This window comes from Elephas maximus, chromosome 1, assembly GCF_024166365.1.
Source record: "Elephas maximus indicus isolate mEleMax1 chromosome 1, mEleMax1 primary haplotype, whole genome shotgun sequence".
Taxonomy (NCBI): Eukaryota; Metazoa; Chordata; class Mammalia; order Proboscidea; family Elephantidae; genus Elephas; species Elephas maximus.
The window spans coordinates 93405251-93425857 of NC_064819.1; the positions used below are offsets into that span (position 1 = coordinate 93405251).

General features: G+C 55.4%; 2 protein-coding genes across 4 annotated transcripts; both read right to left on the reverse strand.

Annotated features, from left to right (window-relative positions):
• Positions 1-479: 479 nt before the first annotated feature.
• EHMT2 (euchromatic histone lysine methyltransferase 2) lies at positions 480-14334 on the reverse strand. 3 transcript variants are annotated; one of them, XM_049889108.1, is made up of 28 exons: positions 14271-14334; positions 13558-13624; positions 13240-13458; positions 12876-13135; positions 11874-11958; positions 11740-11780; positions 11431-11586; positions 9805-9942; positions 9602-9716; positions 9343-9444; positions 8974-9122; positions 8738-8881; positions 8423-8658; positions 8162-8344; positions 7976-8058; positions 7385-7491; positions 7164-7286; positions 6980-7081; positions 5817-5921; positions 5541-5695; positions 5286-5453; positions 4494-4638; positions 4083-4160; positions 3644-3759; positions 3423-3509; positions 1743-1821; positions 1376-1551; positions 480-971 (listed from the first exon to the last, which is right to left on the reverse strand). In XM_049889108.1, exons 1-28 carry the CDS (start codon positions 14310-14312, stop codon positions 791-793), a joined length of 3642 nt encoding a protein of 1213 aa, XP_049745065.1. In that variant the 5' UTR covers positions 14313-14334; the 3' UTR covers positions 480-790. The 3 variants fall into 3 exon arrangements, with proteins under 3 accessions (XP_049745065.1, XP_049745057.1, XP_049745075.1); XM_049889100.1 differs by lacking the exon at positions 14271-14334 and having other exon boundaries at positions 13558-13837; XM_049889118.1 differs by lacking the exons at positions 1376-1551; positions 14271-14334 and having other exon boundaries at positions 883-971; positions 13558-13837.
• A 2047-nt stretch (positions 14335-16381) lies between these two features.
• Positions 16382-18373, reverse strand: ZBTB12 (zinc finger and BTB domain containing 12). Its single transcript, XM_049889203.1, has 2 exons — positions 18351-18373; positions 16382-17861 (listed from the first exon to the last, which is right to left on the reverse strand). The coding sequence occupies exon 2, from the start codon at positions 17839-17841 to the stop codon at positions 16462-16464; it is 1380 nt and encodes a 459-aa protein (XP_049745160.1). The 5' UTR covers positions 17842-17861; positions 18351-18373; the 3' UTR covers positions 16382-16461.
• Between the last annotated feature and the right edge of the window lie 2234 nt (positions 18374-20607).

The window sequence follows — 20607 nt, forward strand, 5'->3', positions numbered from 1 at the left end:
ACCTGTTGTCTTACCTGCTGCCCGCCCCGCCCCCCAGCCACGTCACAGCCCCACCTCCACCTGTGGTCCCCGAGACACACTCTAGTTCCTCCTTCTCAACTGTGTGCCCAGTGGGTTGGGAAGGCTGAGCCTGCGCTAGAGGCACAAGGGCTGGCTGCCGGGGCCCCACAGTTCACAGCAAGAAGGAACTGGCATGTCCTGATAGGAAAACCCTTCATAGTTTTGCAAAGGACCTCAACTATGGTGATTATTTCCATGCCACCCCGCCCCCCCCGCCCAAAGATTAAGTATCAGATTTGCCTTTTAGTCCTTGACTAGATCCTACCCCACAGTGTGGTCCACCCACCACCCTGCCCTCCGTCTGGGCAGCCATCCACACATGCCCAGCCTGCTTCCTATCCATTCTGGCCCTTGGAACCACATTGCCGCTGCCATGTGTACCCACCCCCAATCACCCAGATAGTTCATTACCAAACTTGACATTTATTGAAAACAAAAGAAACCAGCTGGCAAAAAGGCCTTATTTCAATTCATCCAATTTCAGCCAAGGATGGGGAACAGAGGGGCAGCCAGCCCTGAAGTCACACTCCCAGGGAGGAACCAGCTCTGGGAGGGGGGTGCTGTCAGACCTCCAGGGCCTGGCTGGGGTCTCTGGCCGAGGAATGTGTCAAGGGCTAGGGTGGGGAGCAGTTGGCAGCGCCCCCAGGGTGGGCCGTGAGCAGAAGGTGGCAGAGACTGCTGAGGCAGGTGGCCATCAGGGATAGGGAGGGAGGGTGAATGTGGCCCATTCTCAGGGGTTGACGGGGGGCAGGGAGCTGAGCTCAGGCAGCAGCTCAGGGTGGGGGTCCAGGCGGGCCAGGCGGCTCTGCTCCAGGGCAATGGCCTCGGCTGAATGCTTGCACTTCTCAGAGCCACACTGGCAGGTGAAATATTTGCTTTTGATGTCCCAGAAGCGGTCACCATAGTCAAACCTGTCAGAGAAGCACACAGGGCTCGGGACCCAGGCCCAGCTGCCCTGAGCCTGCACCAAGGCCTGTGACAAGCCTGCTCCCCGTGAGAAACTCATGCACCCACCCCCATCTTCCCCTGATGAGCGCTAAGCCCTTATGTGTTCTTTGGACCTGCAGCACCAGCATCACCTGGGAGCTCTTAAGAAATGCAGAATCCTAGGCCTCGCCCCTGATCGACTGAATCAGAATCTCTTGGTGAGGCTTGGGACTCTGTTTTAACAAGCCATCCAGGTGACACTTACGTAAACTGAAGTCTGAGCGGCTTGCTCTAACCCATGCCTGGAAACCAGTGCTCCCCAGCTCTTGGCATCTGGTCCCAGGCTCGCTGATCTCTCAGACCTGGGCAAGGCCCTGGGATGCCTCACCCTAGCTCCTCCCCCGTCCGGATGTCTCGGGAACTGAAGAAGGCAATGCGTGGAAACCGCAGGTCTTGGTGCAGCATGAAAACCCGGACGGGGATGATGTTGGGGTCGCACAGGTGGTTGATGAAGCGGCTGATATTGCCATAGTAACGGGCATCAATGCAGTACACCTCTCCATCCTAAGGGCAGGGGTGTCACTCTTCACATCTCCCCTATCCTACTTGCACAGCCAGCTACCAGTCAATACCCAGTCCCTCCTCCCAGATGGAAGCTCCCAGGTTTCTATCTGCTGACTTCCCAGGGGACCCCAGTAGCTCAGAACTAGAAGTTTGGGCATGGAGGGACGAGGGCAGACGGGTTTCCTGCTCACCTTGTTGTCTAAGTCGAAGAGGTAAGAATCATCCTCTCTCACATCGGCCTCGGCATCGGAGATCAGCTCCCCGACATACCTGTTGGGCAGGAAGTGGTGGTTCTGAAGGTGAGCAGAGGTTATGGGAAGGCTGCTCTAGGACCCACTTCTCCTCATAATCCTATGGAACCCCCTTCCACTACTTGTCAGCTGGTCTGGTCACCATCCATGAGTCCCACAGACCACCGTGCTTAGGCTGGTGGGGAGACCCAGAGAGGAGGCTGGACATCACCTGGGAGATGGGTCACCCCTTCTAGGGGGGACTCAGGAGGAGCATGGGGACATAGGCATGTGAGGGGACAACACAGGATACAAGGTGCCAGCTCCCCACTCAACAGCTGGGACAAGGGGCAGGATTGGTAGGTGTGAGAGAAGCCTGAGGCAAGTGGGCCAGGAGTGACCTGGAGGAGCTACAACAGGAAACAAAGTTAAAGCTACAGTTTCTTGAGACTTGTCAAAGGAAGATTCCAGTGAGCCTTAAGATGCCAAGCCTCTGTGGTTACAGCGATTAGTATTTACAGGCAGTTGGCTAAGTGGCTCAGGTGTAGTTAGACACAGAGAGGTTTATGTACTTAAATCACCCAGCAAGCGATGGGCGATGCAGGACTGAAGGACAGGAGGGGGTCAGGGCTGCAGGGAGAGCTGGAGCCACAGGAGCCAGGAGGAACTCGAGGAAGGAGCTGCTGTGAGAACAGCACACTGGGACAGCAAATGAAGGAAGAGGCAGTGCAGGACAGATGGGTCAAAGAGGTGATGTCAGGGTCCTGGGAGCCAGAGTTGTCTAAGAGGGTTGGGCAGATGTCAGGAGAACAAGGGCTGCTGAGAAGCAGCACCCACAGAGGGTGAAGGCAAAGAGGAGAAAAACTAGATGTTTCCTTGAATTGGCAAGCTGCCGCCACCACCACCAGTCGCCATCGATTCCACCTCATGGCGGCCCCATGCGTGTCAGAGCACAACCATGCTCCGTAAGTTTTCAGTGGCTGATTTGTCAGAAGTAGGCTGCTAGGTGTTTCTTCTGAGGTATCTCTGGGTGGACTCGAACTGCCAACCTTTTGGTTAGCAGCCAAGTGCATTAACTGTTTGCACCACACAGGGACTCCTACCTAGGCAAGCAGGGTTACCTAAAGGGAGACCTAGGTAAATATGAAGGCTATGGGATAGGAGCCAGGGGAGAAGGGGTGATTACAGAGGCTGGGCACAGAAAAAATTGATCGAAAGGGACAAGGCCCCTGAAGAAGAGGCCTGAGAAATAATTGTTACCTTCATTTTACAGACAAAAAAAATATGACTCGAGGAGGTTCAGTAACTTGGCCAAGGACACAATGTCAGAGAGACTGAAACTCAGGGCTGCCTGTCTCCCAAACGAGCACCTTTCCCAGCTCAGAGGGCAGGGACGACAGTGTGTAACGCTCAGAGATACATGGAGGTGAAGTGGGAGGAAAACGTGGGCACAGAGATGGAAAGCTCTGCGGTCTGGGCAGAGTGAAGGCACAGTCCTTGGCTGTCAGAGGAGGTCACAGGAGGCCGGCCAGAGAGTGGGCAGTGAGAGATGGGGCCGTCTGGCAAGAGGGCAGAGAGGCCTGGGCAGTGGCCATGCATCCACCCTCACCCCTGGGGGCCAAGGTGTCCCAGCAGACTCACTCGCAGATGAAGGTCCCCTGGGGGATGGTCTGCAGGGCACGGACCCCCCAGCCCATCTTGGCTGTCCGGTAGAGCTGCAGTCTCACCCTGGGGGAGGAGGGAGGGTGATGTTGGGTGGAAAGGCCTGGAAAAGCCTCAGGGTGGGGGAAGGGGTGCCCCACCACTCTCTGCTGAGAAAGGGGATGAGGCAGGTGTGGGTGGGCTGCAGGGCGTGCTCTCACTTGATGCCACTTTGCACTACCCGGTTCTTGCAGTTCCTCCAGCAGGAGCAAGCCTGGTTACACTCAAAAATCAGGGGGGGCTCGATCTTGTTAAACTCCTGGAGCAGCCGCCCGTCCTGGGGTCCAGAGAGGAGAGGAGAGTGGTCTGTGTGTGGTGCCATCTCAGCTGCCCAGGACCCCCAAGACCCCACGGAAAAATGCACTCTTGCCCCACCCCAGATAGGAGGGGACCTGGGGGAGGCCATACATACAGGCTCTGAGAGAGAACAGGAAGCACACAGCTGTCACCCTTGATTTGCATATACCTGGGCATGGCAGTGCCCCAGGAGATCCCGAGGTGCTGCCCCACCCTCCTGGCCACTTCCCTCTCAGGGCAGGAGGTGAGGGACAAGGGCCCAGGGAGCAGGCACCGTTCAGGCCGGATCCTCTGAGGACGCACCTTGTCGTACCAGCACCGGATGCTAAGCTGGCCGCAAAGGCAGTTGGAGCTGGAGCAGTCATCCACACATGTGCAGTGCTGGGCAGGAAGGAGAGAGTGAGCTCAACCACCAGATGCTCCATGCCCCTCAACTGCCATCTTCTCTGGGGGGTCCACGTTTTAGGATAGTGGTGGTGAGGGTCCCAGGGTGAAGCACAATCAAGATATCACTGATGGGAGTACCCCCAGGGCTGCCCTGTGACCTTCCTGGGGTCTAGAAAAAAGAGCTCTTTCTCCGAGTGGGCGCAGTCCCACACCAGGGTCACTTTCTGCCCCCATCCTTGACCAGGCATCTGGTTGGCCCACAACTTGCCCAGTTGTACTGGGTGGCTCTAGGTGTCTCCTTGGGAGGGGCCCCAGCTGACCGCTCACCTGCAGGTGGGTGATGTTACGGTCAATGTTCATGGTGGATGTCTCGCAGTTCTCTGAGATGTACTTGTAGTCCTCGGGGCAGGGCTCCCCATCCACACCATTGACACAGGGAATGGGCACGTTCTCATAGCCCCGAGCCACATCCCTGGAAGCAGAGGAGGAGATGGGGCTGGAGGGCTAGAGCAGTGGTGAGAGGCTGCCCCTGGTGCAAGGAGGGGCTGTGGAGGTTCCAGGAGCTCACTGGGGCATAGGACGGAGCTGGGGATGGTGCCAGGTTCCCCAGGCCACGGGGAAGGCGGGGGTGGGGGGGTGGGGGGGTGTCTGCTGCGGTGGTTCTAAGGGTTCACTGGTCCATGGGGAGTAGAATTACCAGGAAAATACAAAAAGTCAGTTGAATTTGAATTTCAGATGACCACAAAACAGTTTACGTTGTGTCCCAAACACTACATGTGATGTTTTATTTTTTAATTGCAGTAAATACATAAATAACTCAATATGTGCCATTTCTATGTTCTTCTCACATACAGTTCAGAGACGTTATGTTTGTCATGTTGTTCAACCATCACCATTAACTGTTCCCAAATTTTCCCATCACCTGTAACAGAAACTCAGTGTACTCTTACACTAAAAAAGGTATTCTTTTATCCGGAACTCAAGTTTAACTGGGTGTCCTCTCATTTGCTAAATCTGGCAACCCTAGTGGGCAGGGGCCCAGGGAGAGTTCTGGGGATCCAGTGGGGTCTGGAGATGTTCTGAGCAGTAGATGGGTCCCACGGAGGGGCCTGGGCTCACCGGCAGATGATCTTCTCTGTGCGGATGGCCCGGTTTCCCACTCCGAGCCGCAGCTTGCGGTTTAGCTGGAGTGCGAACCACACATCGGAGCGCTCAGGGGTCAAGTCCCATGCTGTGTCCCCCTCTTTGTTCCGCAGCTCAGGGTTTGCCCCACGTGACAGGAACAACCTGCGGAGCAGACAGGGAGCCCATTGAGTCTGGGGCTGTGAGAGGCGGCAAAGAGGAGTCACGGAATGGGACCAGGCGGGGGCTCACAGCACGCAGTCATGGTAGCTCTCCCTGGCTGCGATGTGCAGGGGCGTGTCCCCGTGGTAGTTGACAGCATGCAGGTCACAGCGGGCGTTCAGGAGGACCTCAGCAATGGCGGCGCTGCCAGTGAAGGAGGCCCAGTGCAGGCAGATGTTCTCTTCCTGTGGAGATCCAAGGGGAAGGGATGGACACAGGTGGTCAAGCCCTTGAACTCAGCCTTCACTTTGCTCAGGGGCCTGAGGCTGTCCCCGTCTCCCCCACCCTGACCAAACTCCTGCTCACATTGTCAGTGAGGGTGACATCGGCGCCCCGTGTCAACAGCATGCGTATCACCTCAATGTGCTTGTGCTCTGCGGCCCAGATGATGGGCGTCCACCCCCCACTGTCCTGTGGATGGGGAGAGAAGGAGGAGGGTCAGGCACGCGCCAGTTCCTCCCTGGCCCCAGAGCAGGCCCAGGCTGAACGGTTAGGAGCACACAATCTGGAGCCAGGCTAAGTGTGAATCCCAGCTTGACTACTCACAGGCTGTGGGACCTTGGGCAAGTTCCTTAACCTCTCTGGGCCTCTATTTTCTTATCTATAAAATGATGTCTATAATGGCTATTGCCCAGGGGTGCTGAATTAAATGAGTAATTTTTCTCTTTAAAAAAAAAAAACATCTATTTTCTACGTGTGCCTACTGAAAAGTTCTAGAAGCAATGATAACCCCGGAGAAACAAACACTCCTAGACACAGACTGCATTCTCTAAAAAAGATCTCCCACTTAAAGGAACCAGACTTTCTTAGAGAAACAGCAGATTCTGAGATTGGGGCAAGGACACGCTCAAAACTTCTGAGTCATGTTGATAGCCACAGGAGCCTACTTCAAGGCTCCCCCTGGTCAAAGATGGAACAATTCAAAGATCAAGAAGAATGACGCCAATAAACTAAAGGCATCCCCTGGGTGGACGCAACAGTTAAATGCTCAGGAGCTAACCAAAAGTTTGGTGGTTAAGAGTTTACCCAGAAGCACCTTGGAAGAAACGCCTGGCAATCTACTTCTAAAAAATCAGCCACTGAAAACCCCATGGAGCGCAGTTCTACTGATACACATGAGGTCGCCATGTGTCTAAGTTGATGGTAATTGGTTTGGTGATAGACTAAAACACAACTGACATAAGAGAATCCAACAGTTAAAAAACTTATCGGCCACTTTCGGAGATCAGGGTAGCAGCTCATTATTCTGAAAATAATAAACAAAAATAAGCAAAGAAGAAAAAAGTCAAGAAAAATACAGATAAAGATGAAGAAACAAATGGAAATAGGCACAAGTAGCATGAGTAAGTGAAAAGATCAGAGGCCAGATGAAGGAGACAGGGGGCCCAGAGCCCCAGCCTAAGACAAAGAACCAGGTATCACACACTCAGAGGAGTTGCGGCTGAGCAGTAGGGCTGGGGGCCACTGACCTGGGCATTGACATCCACCTGTCCTGTGCTGAGCAGCAGGCTGACCATCTCCAGGTTCCCGATTTTGGCTGCATGGTGGAGGCAGGTGGAGCCATCCTCTTCCTGAGAGAGACATGGGCAGATGAAGACTCTGGCTGGCACCGCAAACCAATCCCTGCCCCCCCAGACCACTCCCTGCCCGCACCTTGCTGTAGACGCAGCCACCACGCTGCACCATGTAGCGTGCCACCTCCAGGTGGTTGTTCACCACGGCCTCCATTAGCGGCGTCCGCTGCTGCTTGTCCACTGCATTGATGTTGGCTCCAGCCTGCAAGGAAGTGGGATGCAGGCTGGCACCAGGGAGGAGTGGGGGCAGGGAGGGGGTCCAAGGCCTGGTCACCCAGGCAAAGGGCCGGCAATGCTGACCTGCAGCAGCACGTGGCAGATCTCCACGGAGCCCTTCTGGGCAGCTGCGTGCAGGGGCGTGCGCTTGCTCTGCTGGTCACTCTGGAAGTTGGGGTCCAGGTTGTCCACTGTGGGGAAAACCCATTACACCGGGAGAGGGACGGACAAGTGGTGAGCGAGCGAGGGGGCGGGCAGCACGTCCTCAGGGCCCCAGTCTGGGTCAGGGGCCCCTCCCTGGCATCCTCTGTGGTCACCTCCACCACAGTACTTATCAGAGTGGGGAGTTAAGAACTTTGGCAACACCTGGGTTCTGATCCCGGTCCTGCCCTTTAGTACCACCATGCCACCGGGCAAGATATGTAACCTGTGTCTCCACCCCCGGGAGGCTTACACGAGCTGCCGCATATAAGCACCCAGCATATCACTCAGCACCAATGTGCTCTTGTTGTCACCGTTATCCTGGGTCACCTGTGTGTTTTCCCCACCACGCCAAGTCCTTCAAGGTGAAGACTACACCCTTCATCCCTGTCCTCCTGGCCCTGAGCCCAGTGCTTGGTACATACGCAGTACTCAATACAGGTTTGCCAAACGAGCAAGTGGAGGACTACTCACACAGCATCAGGATCACCTTCTGCAGCTCCCCCTGCTTCACCGACAGGTACAGCTGTCGTGGGTGGAAACGAAGCTTCTTCCGCCTGCCATGATGAGAGAGGAGAGGGTCAGCTCCTGGGATTGGATCACCAGCCTCCACGCCTGCAGAACTGCTGCTCCTCCCTCCCCGCCCCAATCCCCACTCACCTCTCTGACTCCTGGATGACCAGGGCCTTTTCCAGGGCTTCCCGGCCTGGTCCAGGAGGCAGCCCCACAGCTGAGAGGCAGCCCCCATTGGGCAGGGTAAGAGAGGGCCCTGAGCTGTCAATGGTGTCCGCCAGGGGGTCACAGAGGGGACGTCGGGGCTCACCATGCCCTCGCATCCGGGCGCTAAGGGAGAAGATGCTGATGTCTGGGGACGACAGGAAGGGGGTAGGGACAGATAACAGAGACAGAAGAGACCAGTACCTGGGCTGGGATGTGTCTGCTCTCCCGGGAGCATCCTGGGCCAGGGGTGGTGGGGCAGGGGCTGCAGCACCAGCTGGTGGGGTCATCCCATCCCCCCGGGGGATGGTCACCTCCTGAGCCTCGGAGGCATCCTCCCCACAGTGGGGACAAAAGACCATCCCGTTCAGTTGGGACACACAGGCCTTGTGGAAGCGATGAGCCACGCGGAAGTCAGGGTGGCACTCCAGGAAGGTGCCCTGGGGGCAGAGAAACGAGGTCAGGCCCTGTGAGCCCCTCCCCTGCCAAGGGTGCCTGCCTGGCCCACTGGTTACTCACCGCCGTGCAGAAGTAGCCACAACCTGGGCAGCAGTGATGTTTGACCATACGGGCACGGTGGGTCTCACAGAGCACCATCAGGGCCACACGGCTGGAGGGCCTCATGGTCTCCCGCTTGAGGATTGCAGCATTGCAGCCCGACAGCTGTGGGCAGTGAGGACGCCAAGGAGAGACAGTGAGGCTGAGGCTCAGAGAGGGTTCTCCCTGCCACCTCTTCCAGTGGCTCAGCAGCCCACCTCTCCATCCACACTTTCGGTGGCCATGCATTTATGCCCCGCCCTCTCGCTGATGCGGTCGATCTTGGGCGCCTCCATGCGGCAGCTGCAGAGGGGCAGCTCCTCAAACCCACGCTCCGTCTCCAGCGAAGACGTGTCATTAGACACCCCTTGGGTGAAGGAAAAAAAGGAGCTGAGGAAGGCCATGCCCTTCATCCAGTGGGACCCCTGATGGGTCCTCTTACCCCCACCCTACTTCTCCCTCCATGCTCTAAAACCCCCAAAGCCTGGCGGTGGATGCCCAGGCTCCGATGGGTCTCCCTCCTCCCCATTCCCTCCGGCCCTGAGGGCGCCCCCTAGTGGCTCCCTGTCCCGGCAAGTGACAATTACCAGCGTGGTTGGGGGAGAGGGTCCCCTCGCTGGGCAGCTCCAGGGACCCCAGAGGGACCTCCATGTACTCACTGGGGCCTGAGGAGCCCACACCATTCACTCCTGACACAGAGACAGAGAGGGTGAGAGTGTGAGCTCACAGGTGCGTGGGTGTGGATACATGCGGGTGTACATGCGTGAGCATATGTGTACATGTGTGCTCTCTGGGGGCCAGGTGGGGGCTGGAGGGAGGGACCTAAAAGCAGAGTAGACCCCTCACCTCGTGGCTCCTTGGCTCGTGGAGGCTCACGTTTCCGCCGTTTCCGGGTTGGCTTCACCCATGGGCTGTCCTTCCGCCATTTCTTCTTGGCCTTGCGCCGGCCACTGGAGCCACTCTGGAGAGGAGGAGGAGAGTTAGGGACCCCAGCCTCCAGTACCTCAGTGCCTGCCTCCTGTGGGGACACCAGCTTCTGGCCCTTTTACCCTGTCTGACTGATTGCCTGACTCCTCATCTTCTTCTTCCTCTTCCTCCTCCTCTTCCTCTTCCTCTTCTTCCTCTTCCTCCTCCTCCTCTTCCTCCTCTTCTTCACTCAATTGTTCGGCAAGAGCTTCAACTTCAGACTGGGAGAAAGGGAAGATGGGGCCAGAGGGGATAACGACTCCCAGGCCACAGCTCTCTCCTGGGAGGAAGGAGCTTGAGAGACAGACTTATCTAGACCCCCAGACTCAGACAATGAGGTGGAAGAAATAAAACAGTAACAACAAAAACCAGGAATGGCGGCTCCCCGGAGAAAGGGAGTATGGGCAGGAAAGAATAGAAAAAGCTTGGCGGCTCCCCGGAAAAGGGGAGTATGGGCAGGAAAGAATGGAAAAAGCTGAATAAGAGAAAGATGTGAACTACTATACAGCAGTGAGAAACATGCTATGGTTACATGCAACAACACACTGAAGTCTTACAACATAATACTAAGTTCTTAAAAAAAACAAATCCCAGAAAACAATTAATAACTAACAGTATAATATAATTCCTTACTCACAAAATTAATAAGTAGACAAGAGTACCAAGGACTTTTAGAGATAACAGGTGAAGAACTTTATAACCAATAGATTAGGCTGATACCACCTGAACCTGCCGGCCAATCTTGACATCACAAAGAAGAAAGAAGACCTGATGTTCTGTGCTTCCTGATGGAATGCAACTGAAAGCACTTGACACCTACTATCTACTTGTCTTGCAAAAACAAACCAAACAAAGGAACCTGAAGCTGACCAGGATTTTAGATCTATCAGTTTACAAAAAAAAATGTGGCAGAGAGAAATGTGTCAGACCTCATCCCAGTTAGCCAACTCCTGAGGACTTCTGTAGGACAAATGACCTGGTTCCTTCGACAAATAAATGGCCAAAAAAAAATTTTTTTAGAAGAGATACGGAAGCTATATATCAAGAGAAACCTAAGACAAATGCCAAACAAGTCAATGTACGGACCTCATTTGGACCTCGACAAAAAAAAACATTTATGAATCAATTGAGGGAACATGAAAACCGACTGGGTGTTTGACAGTATTAAGGAATCAATGGTAAAATTCTTAGATACAAAAACAGTAACACGGTGATGTCAAAACACAAAAAGCCTTATGCTTACAGACCAAAAAAAAAAAACCAAAAACAGCAAGCCCACTGCCACTGAGCTGATTTTGACTCACAGTGACTCCGTAGGGCAGGGTAGAACTGCCTCATAGGGTTTCCAAGGCTGTAAATCTTTATGGAAGCAGACTGCCACATCTTTCTCCTGCAGGGTGTCTGGTAGATTCAAACGGCTGACCTTTTGCTTAGCAGCTGGGCGCTTAACCACTGCACCACCAGGGCTCCTTATGCTGACAGACTCACATAAAAATACTTGCAGATAAAACGATACGGTACCTGGGATTTACTTTAAGACAATCCAGTAAGTACTTGTGTTAGATTTTTAAAGCATTTTATATAGCATTATAGAGCAAGAGAATCATAAAATCCAAACAAAAAGCCAATAAACAGTAAAACAAAGACTGGTGAGAAACCCCTGGACCTGGGGGAGTGCTGGTGGGGGAGGGCAGGCCTGCGGACCTCACCTTGCTGTCAGAGTCCACGCGTTCGTCCACAGAATAGGAATCATAGTAGAGACTAAAGTCGTCCCCCACCACCGTCTCCCACTCTTCCAGGGACCCAGGGTCCCCCTTCTGCAGGGTCACTTCTCCTGAGCCACGGGCAGAACCCAACTCCTCCGACTAGAAAAAGATCAGAAAAATTGAGGCTGCTGGTAACCACTCCCATTAGCCCCCACTTCGAGGACGCAGGGTGTGGCCGCAGAGTCTACACCCTTGAAGCAGTCCTTCCCTCCCAAGGTGGGAAGGCCTCGCTCCCTGCCTCTCCTGGCTTACCAGACCACCTCCAGAGTTCAGTTTCCTCCTTTTCACGACATCTGGAAGGAGAGAATGAAAGGGATGAGGCCTGTGCCCTACACCTTCAAGAATGGCTACTGTCAGGCTGCGGGTGGGTAGTAGGTGAAACTGACCTGAGGTGACCTTCCCCAGAGAGTGCACGTCGTCACTCATTCGGAAATGCTGTACTTCAGGGGGTCGCTTCTCAGGGACTGGGGGCTGGGGGTGAGAGGGAGCATTTGGGATCAGGGAGCACCTACAGTTCTGCTGATTAGCCTGGAGTCCCAGGTATGAGCAGGTTGGTGAGACATACCCTCAAAAATGCCATCTGGTGCTCCAAGAACCAGAATATAACAACAAGATATCAACCACTTTCCATATCAAGCACTTACTTATCTTTCTAATCATTGACCCTCTACTCCAATTTTACAGATGAGAAAACGGCCAAAACCACATCCAGGACCAAACCCACTCATAGCGACTCCGTAGAACAGGGTTTCCAAGGGTGTAAATCTTTATGGAAGCAGACTGCCATGTTTTTCTCCCACAGAGCTGCTGATGGATTCGAACCAACAGCCTCTCGGTTAGCAGCTGAGTACTTAAGCACTGCACCACCAGGGCTCCTTACATTCAGGACAGATCATACCAAAAGCCCTTAAAAACCCTACCATAAAGCTTCTGAGATTCTGGGGACTTTGTGATTTACCTTCTTTGCCATTTCTGTGGCCCTCACATTCTTTCCCGTAGGAATTCCCAATAAAACCTTAAAACGGAGCAGGGACAGGTTTCAAAGGGAGGGAAACATCCCCCTGAGGGCTTGCTTAGAGGTAGAAAGAAAAAGTGCCTTGAAGTTCCTTTACATACTCGTTATCACAAAAATAATTAAGACATTAACTATACAATTAACTCTTTAACATGTCTTTTTTTCTCCTCCTTTTCTCTGAAAAAATAAACTCTAAGAAGAACAGCGTCTGTTCATAGATTAGGCCCCAGCCCATTACTTGACAGGCAACAAAAACAGGTCCTTGGTAAATAAGTAAATGAGCTACAAGAGACCTGAAATTAAGTTTTTAAAAAGCCCACAAGGGCTTTATGGTCAATTACCCTAGTTCCCCCCACCCTGCCCCCACCCTCACCTGTCCATTTCCGGGTTTGGACATGGTTTTCCTGGCTCTGTGGACCTTGGGCTGCCCCTCTGGACTGGTGGTGGCCGGAGGGGCTTCAGGCCCTGCTGCTGCCACCCCCTGGGCCCCTGGCATACTCAGCAGCCTCATGGCCAAGCTCTGGACTGAGGGGGGTGACTTCCCAGCTCCTGTCATTGACATCTTGGCCCGACTGGGACAGGCACCCCCGCCTCCCTTGCTGGGGGAAGAGGGAAATGACTTTGTGGCATGCCCTAGAAGACAAGACGTACAGGCAGACATAATGTAAAATAACAAGGAAGGCTCGGAGGACCCCCCCATGGTACTCCCCCCGACCCCAGGCTCCCCAGCCTCTCACCCAGCAGGATGCGGCCCCCATGGAGGTCCCCATCTCCCTCGAGACTCTCAGGCTCATCCCCAATGAGCGGTGTGGCTCCCACAGGGGTGTCAACCCCCTCATCGCCGACGGTGACAGTGACAGAAGCTGGGGATGAGGGGCCTGCCGGCTCCAGGGGATCAGGGCTGGCCTTGGGTAGGGCCTCCTCATTATGAGAAATGTCTCCCAAAGAGCCATGAACTGATAAGAAAGATAAAAAAGTTCAGGGCTAAGAACTCACGGGATCCTGTGCTGGGGGTTGATGAAGGTTCAAGTGGGCCGTTTCTGCCGCACACTCACCTCTCTCGGTGGCTCCTCTGGGCTCTTTTTCCAGCAGCAGCGCCCCCATTTCAGCGGGGGCCTCCCCCTGGGAGGGGAGACAGGGGACGGGAGAGCTGGTCAGCCCAGTAGGGAGTTGGGGGGCCCAGGACGCCTGGGCCCTGGGAAGAGAGAGCAGGCTTCGGGGCCTACCTCTCCCCCTATGGGTGCCCCCCCTTCCGCGGCCTCGGCTGCCCGGAGGGGCTGCACGACCCCTCCCCCGAGCCCGCATCAGCCCCCTCCCTCTCGGTAGACCCCGCATCTCTGGGGCAGAGAGAAGAGGAGGGGGAGGGGGCGGGGCCTCCGCGCCCCGGCCCCGCCCCCTCCTCCCGGCTGTACGCGCCGCTCCCCCTTTGTCCCCCAGGCCGCGGGGACCCCTGGCACCAACCCCTCCAGCGCCCGCTGCCCCCCAGCCCGGCGGACGGCCCCTCGTGCCCCTCGCGCGTGCCGCTGGGGCCGCGGCGCCCGCCACCCACTCGGGGGCAGCCGGCGGCTGCATGCGCGCCTCCGTGCCCACTCCCCCCACCTCCCACCCCCTGGTCCCCTCATCCGCCCCCGGTGCTGGCCCCCCGGATTGCTCCAAGTCCCGCCCGGGCCCCCCGGCCCCGTTGCACCCCCGGAGCATTGCACGGGTGCGCGCTTCCCCCGGGCGCGCGCGCGGGCATGCACCCGCCTCTCCCCCTCCCCTTCCGCACCTCGGCCGCCGCCGCCGCTGCAGCTCCCGCCGCCGCCGCCATCGCCGCTCGCGCGAGGGGCCGAGCCGGCGCGCGGCCGCCCCGCGTCACGTGATCGGGGGGGCGGGAAGGCGAGGAGGAGCCTTAAAGGAGCCGCAACGTGCTTGCTGGTTATTTTTCTCCGGGAGCAGCGCTGGAAATGGCGGTGGCTGGTCGAAGCTGGGGGCCACAGGCGAGAATTCCTGCCATTCCTCACCTCAGCTCTGCGGGGAACCGAGAGCGAGGCACGCCCGTCTCCAGGTGTGGCTTCTCCACCCCTACCTGGTTTTAGGTAACTAGCAGAGTTGTGAGCCTCCCGGCTCCCGACAGCGGCCGTATTTTCTTGTGGCCCTCGTGAGCGTCTCCCGCCGCTGGTTGCTTTGCTCGCTTTCTAGTTTCTGGGTCAACAGATAGGCTCGGCCTCACTTCTCTAACGAGCAAAAAGGGTACAACAGGGCCGCGCGGAGGATACCTTTACTCTTGGCTGGTTCTGACACTCTGCTTCTGTCCCCTGGAGCAGGGTTCCCTTTTAAAAACCTGGGACTCAATGTCTCTTCTGTTTATGCAGGGCGTATTACAGCATCACACGCACTAGGGATCCAGGTAAGCCCCCAGCGGCCCGAGAGTCATTACTATCTGGTGACACTGCAGTAAGTAAGCTTTACTAAACACTTCACAAACAAAGTCAGGCACTCCATGGGTCGTACGTAGTCCAACTGTCCGTGGAAGTAGGTAGTAGTATTTAGGGTACCATCCCTTTAGGTATTGCATTCTGGCCAAAGTTTGGAAATATCTGTATGATTTCACACGCAGCATAGGATCCAGGCAGGTGGTTGTGATATGGGGCACCTGAGGCCAATTCAAGGCCTTCTGGGAACTGTAGTACTGTTTGGTTAAAAACTATTCCAGAGCTTTCTGGGACTTGTAGTCTTCCCTGCACCCTAGCCCAAACAGTGGTTTTTAACTTTCCCATTGAACAGGGATGGACCTTTCTCTAGACCAAAAAAAAAAAAGTCCAACACAGAATTCTGCTTGCAATTTCAGTGGGTGCACTGACTACCGTTAGCCCATCCCTAGCCCTGATACCAAATTCCTCAAAAAGGAGCAGTTATGTGTAACATCATCACTGCCAAACAACTGCAGCACATTTGTGCTATGAGTTACCCTGCTACATGTTGAGGTTACAAGACTGAGAGTCCCTGGCCAGAGGAGCCCCCTGCCCCAAAGGCTGGGCTCCTTCAGCCATGGGACCTGCATGAATTGTGACCTCTGGGTACTGAAGACACAGCATCAGAGGAAGAGGCTGTCTCGGGTGGGATGCTCATAGAACTGGTGGGGAAAAAAAAGGGCCACTCATACACAATTATCAGAGTATAAAGAAAAAACAAGTTTTTGTTTTTTATTTTGTGGAAAATAAAAGCAGAAAAACTAAAACCCCAAACTCCAAAAAGATCCTAAAAAATATGTTTTGTTTTCTTAAAAAATACTGTATAAGTCTCTACTCCTCTCCCTCCCCAACAGCCCTTCTCGTGTCCTTTCTTCTAAGTGCCCTCCCCTCCAACCCTCACTTCCCAGTATCTACCTAGGATGCTCATCTTTGTGTTCTTTTACCTGGCACCTTACTTTGTTCCCTCTAGAAATTGTACCCCCTTCCCCCAGCATGCAAGAGCTTCCTTTTCTGGGATTCGATCATCTTTTCCCTCTACCACTCCCTCTCCCAAAGATCTATTCTAAACAGGAGCATGTAAGCTGCCCCCACCAAATTCCCTCCCAAGCCCCACCCACCCAATCCCTACCTCAAGAAATGTCAGAACCTCCCCTTGGGCAGCCTTAGCCCAGAATAAAACATTTTCCAGTCTTTTTTCTATTCGTTCTATAGGACCCTTCCCCTCCCTCCACATATCCATGCACCTCTAAGAGAAGAAAATCTTTCTCTGGGACTCCATATTCTCTTGGCTTTCTCAAAGGACCCTCTCTCCATCTGTCCTTTCTTCAGCTCTGAAGAGGCTGGATCTTTTCAGCAGTAAATCTTTGCCTCTCAGAATGCCTCTCCTCAGGTTCCCCAATATACCTTCCTGCCCCAGACCCCCTACCCCCCTATTCTCCCAGGCCACAGGAGGCACCTTCCCACCCAGCCCAGGGACCCCGGCCTCCTGCCCCGGCACCTGCCCCGCTAGCGGATGAGGACGTTGATCTCGGCCACACTGGCCTCCAGCACGTTCTCGGCTGTGGTTTTGCCGTGCTGCTCCTTGAGGTGTCGCCTGATGGCAGGCTTGTGGGCGAAGCGCACGTCGCAGTAGGAGCAGCGGTATGGCCGGGCTCCTGAGTGCAGGTTGAGGTGGTCGTGCAGTGTGGACTTCTGCGTGAAGCACTTGCCACAGATGCCACATGAGTGCGACTTGACACCGCGATGCACGTTCATGTGGCGGTTGAGGTTGCTGCTGTGGTTGAACTGCTTGCCGCAGCGCGGGCACATGAAGATGAAATGCTGCGCCCGCATGTGGAAGACCAGCTTCTCCACGCCCTGGAACACTTCTGGGCACTTGGTACACTTGATGTTCTTCAGGGGGTTCCCACTTGAGAAGCCCCCAGGCAGGGGGCCCCGGCTACCCCCTGCCCCCAGGCTGCCCCCCGCCCCCCGGGCAGCCATGGCCACTGCTGCTGCCTCCACCAGACCTGAGGTGGCCCCCACGCTCGCCCGGCCCCCAGGAATCAACAGCAGGCCCTCCCCTTCTGCGTCCTCTGATAGGCTGTAGCAGGCCTTGACCACACCCTGTGGAGGGGCGACAGTGCTGGGGGGCACACTGCTCTGGGCCAGTTCCCCGAGATGGCTGCCCACAGAGCCCCCAAGGCCCAAACCCCCTCCCAGGCCTCCTGGGGGTTTGAGCCGGTGTGCCACCTCCAGGGCCGACTCCACCTTGACGATGCAGATGTCAGACACATCCTCGTCCTCATCCTCCTCCTCCTCCTCGGCTTTCAGCTCCAGATCCTCATCCAGAGGAAATTCCAGCTTCACGGGCCGCAGGAGCGGAGGGGGTAGAGGAGGTGGGGGAGGAGGCTTGGGGGCTGGTTTTGGGGTCCTAGCAGGAGGGAGGAGGGACTTGGTGGTAGTGATGCCGCTCATGAGCCCAGCCTCGCTGACCCCATCTTCTTTGAGGCCAATCTTGGGCTCAATGAACTGGCTGAGGGCATTCCGGCATTTCTCCACCACGTGCTCCATCTGCAGGTAGGAGGCTGCCGTCAGATAGTTGACGATGTCCCTGACAGCGAATTCCAGCGCGCCGGTGTAACAAGAGAGGAGCAGGTCTGCCACAATGCGCGCACTGTGCATCAGCGAGACCTGCAGTTCAGAGCTGGGGTTCAGCAGGAACTGGTCCCGTAGAAACGGCGAACAGGCGGCCAGGATGACCTTGTGGCCACGGAACTTGAGGCTGTCGGCCACAATGGTCACGTCGCAAAACCGCTCCTCTGCGCGGAGCTGGTTCATGTTTCGCAGGGTAGCGGCCTCGTGGCCAGGCAACTGGAAGCGCAGGACTTCCACCCCAGAGGCCATTGTGGCGGGGGTGGGCAACCCTGGTTGGGAAGGAAACCGGTCAGAGACAAAGGTCTCTGGCTCTCCGAAGCCGAGGCTCCAAACCCCTCGCCCCCATTCTTGCCCGGTTCCCCAGCATCCGATCTCCCAGTCTTCAGGGCTCTTCCTCAGTTTCCCCAGTCCCCGGAGGGGAGGGAGGCGTGGCTCCCGGGGGCGGGGCAGCAGCATCCACACCCTCCCCCGCCCGGCAGCCGGCGAGGATAGGGCAAGCCCGCGCGCCCACGGAGGGACGTAGGGGAGCGGACAGAGGCCTGGGGTTCCGAAGCGGCCCGGGTTGCAGGCACTTCCCACCCCGCCCCCTTTACCCACCACCTTATTCCTCCGCCCCCCTTTGCACGTTTGCACGCGCTTTTCACGTCCCCCCCCCCACCCGCCAGCACGCATCGTGCACGCCCCTACCCCCCACCCCGCTCAGAGCTCCGTGGCACGCCCCCCCCAGCCACAAAACCGTGAGTGCACGCGCCTCTCACCTGGCCCGGTTCCGCGCGCTGTTTTTTTTCCCCCCTATTTCCCCCACCCCCCCCCAGGGCTGGCGGCGCCCCCCACACAAACGGGCAGATCCTGGGCAGCGCGCAGGCGCGGGGGTGTGCGGGGTGCACGGGGCGCGCGCGCGGGGCCGGCTCCGCGTGGGCGTAAGGGGGAAGGGGCGGGGGCGGCTCGTGCCGTGTGTCCCAGGCCCCGCGCGCAGCGGCGTTGGCGAGGACTCGGGGAGGAGGAAAAGGGGAGGGAATTAAAGGAGCAGGATCCCCCCCTTCCCAACCCCCCTTCTTCTCCAGCCCCCCTACGCGGTTAAAGGGGCCGGACGGCCTTGTGTCCCCTTTGGCCAGGATTATTTGTCCGCCAGAGCGGAAATACATTCCTCTCCCCCGTCTTTTTTGCTCCCCCTCCTCTGTGCGGCTGGGCCCCGTGGCCCGTCTGCGCGTGCGTGAGACTGCCGCGCGGGGGCCCGCTTGCTAAGCCCGCCTCCCGTTCCCGGCGTCCCGCTGCGCTACCCACTCCGCGCCCGCCCGCGCCCCGCCAGCCCCTTGGAGACGCGCGCTCGCAGCCGTTTGCGCTCTCTGTTGGCTTGGCTCTTGCCTGGTCATGCTGACACCTGCTCCCAGAGTTGGTGCGGCCCTGACCCAGCTGTGCGGGGCGGCCCGGATGCAGCCGCAGTCCTTTTTGGGGCCCCAGACGACCCCGCGCGTATCAGCTGTGGGTCGCCCTTTCTATGCCTGCATCCCCTGTTGAGTTTGTTCCCAGTTGCTCCAACCACACTTCTAGACTCTTTGAAGCTAGTAACCACTGCACCCTCCTGGCCTAAAAGATGGCTTCCTACAAAGCCCAACGATCCAGTGACCGCAGTTTTCCTCTTCATCTCGAAATTGTTAAATCATACCCGTCCATTCTCAGAATTGATCCAAGGCAAAAGCCCTTCACTTTTGCTGTAGAGGACCTTGCTCATTTCACTCCTATAGAATTAGCTCAGTACTAATTCTTTTAATTATATGATTATTTATATTAGTATGATCGTACTATCTTTAGTCTTTTTACTGCACCCGTCCCTCCGACACCCCCGCAGAGTGCCAAAGTCAGGGCTCCACATCTTAGACAAAACATCTCAACTCTGCTCCTCTGCCTTTCTCTGACATGCCCAAACTAAGCTCCATAGCTTCACAACTAGCACTTAATTAGCACCTTGAAATGTCGATTGGCTCCTTCCCCCCCTCTTCCTTGCACCCCTCAAACCTACACTCACTTCAGCCATCCAGGTCCAGATGAAGGTGCCACTGTTTCTACCAATTAGATTTATTACATCCTCCAGGAGACTAAAGAATTAAAAAAAAAAAGATTTATTCTTTTTTCCACCAGGAGACTAAAGTATTTTCCTTACACACCAATTCTGATGAAGCTCCTTATTAGATAATGCGTTCAATATCCTTCTCCTCATTAGGTTGTAAACTTTTAATTTTTTTAGATTGTAAACTTCTTGATTACCAGACTGTCTTGGGATTATGTTTTACAAATAAAAATCATGCAATAAATAGCTGACCGTTGAAGTCATTCCTCTTGGGCTCAGCTAGCATCCACTCATAAAAAGTTTATTTCTGACTTAAACTGAATCCCCAAACTCAAAGGATGCCCTTTGGGAGGAGGGCTGAGGCAGTGCTTAGGTGGTGCTTGACCCTTTGTTTTTCCCTTATAAATTCACTGACTATAAATGCCCCTGCTTGTTTTTTTCTGTTCTCAAATGTCTCTTCCCTTTCTCTCTTTCTGTAGTCAGGCACTATGGATTAGACAGAGTACATAGGCTTCTGTGTCAGACACACCTAGACTCAAAGTCATATTCTACTACTCACTAAACAAGGGCCCTTGGGCAAGTTACTTAGTTCTTTGAATCACACCGTGTCTATCTTTGAATTGGAAGCTAATGTGAGGTTTAAATAAGCCCGGCTGAATCAATGTAGCTCCCTTCCTTTTTGACTAATTGGGAGGCAGACTATGAAATTTTCTAAAGAATTTAAATGAAAAAATCTGTTTCCCTACCCCACCTCCCCTTTTCCTCACTGCCAAACGTCTCGAAAGAATAGTTCACATTCTAGAGAGAGCAGAAATACAAAAAATTGTCAAGTTAAGCATTTGAAAAGTTTTGGATTCCATCCCCTCTTTGCTGTTTCTCTTTTCTGGGAGTGTGGATGGGACGGACAGGCCCTAATCTTAGGCTATAGTTAAGATGAAATACCTGGC

What these genes read in the sequence shown, in the direction of transcription:
- EHMT2 (XM_049889100.1), bottom strand. Translation starts at nt 13,837, where the DNA reads ATGCGGGGTCTACCGAGAGGGAGGGGGCTGATGCGGGCTCGGGGGAGG. An exon ending in TGGGGGCCGCATCCTGCTGG is followed by an intron (nt 13,136 to 13,239) that starts GTGAGAGGCTGG and finishes CTTGTCTTCTAG; the next exon opens with GGCATGCCACAAAGTCATTT. An exon ending in GTGGCTACTTCTGCACGGCG is followed by an intron (nt 8,659 to 8,737) that starts GTGAGTAACCAG and finishes CTCTGCCCCCAG; the next exon opens with GGCACCTTCCTGGAGTGCCA.
- ZBTB12 (XM_049889203.1), bottom strand. Translation starts at nt 17,841, where the DNA reads ATGGCCTCTGGGGTGGAAGTCCTGCGCTTCCAGTTGCCTGGCCACGAG.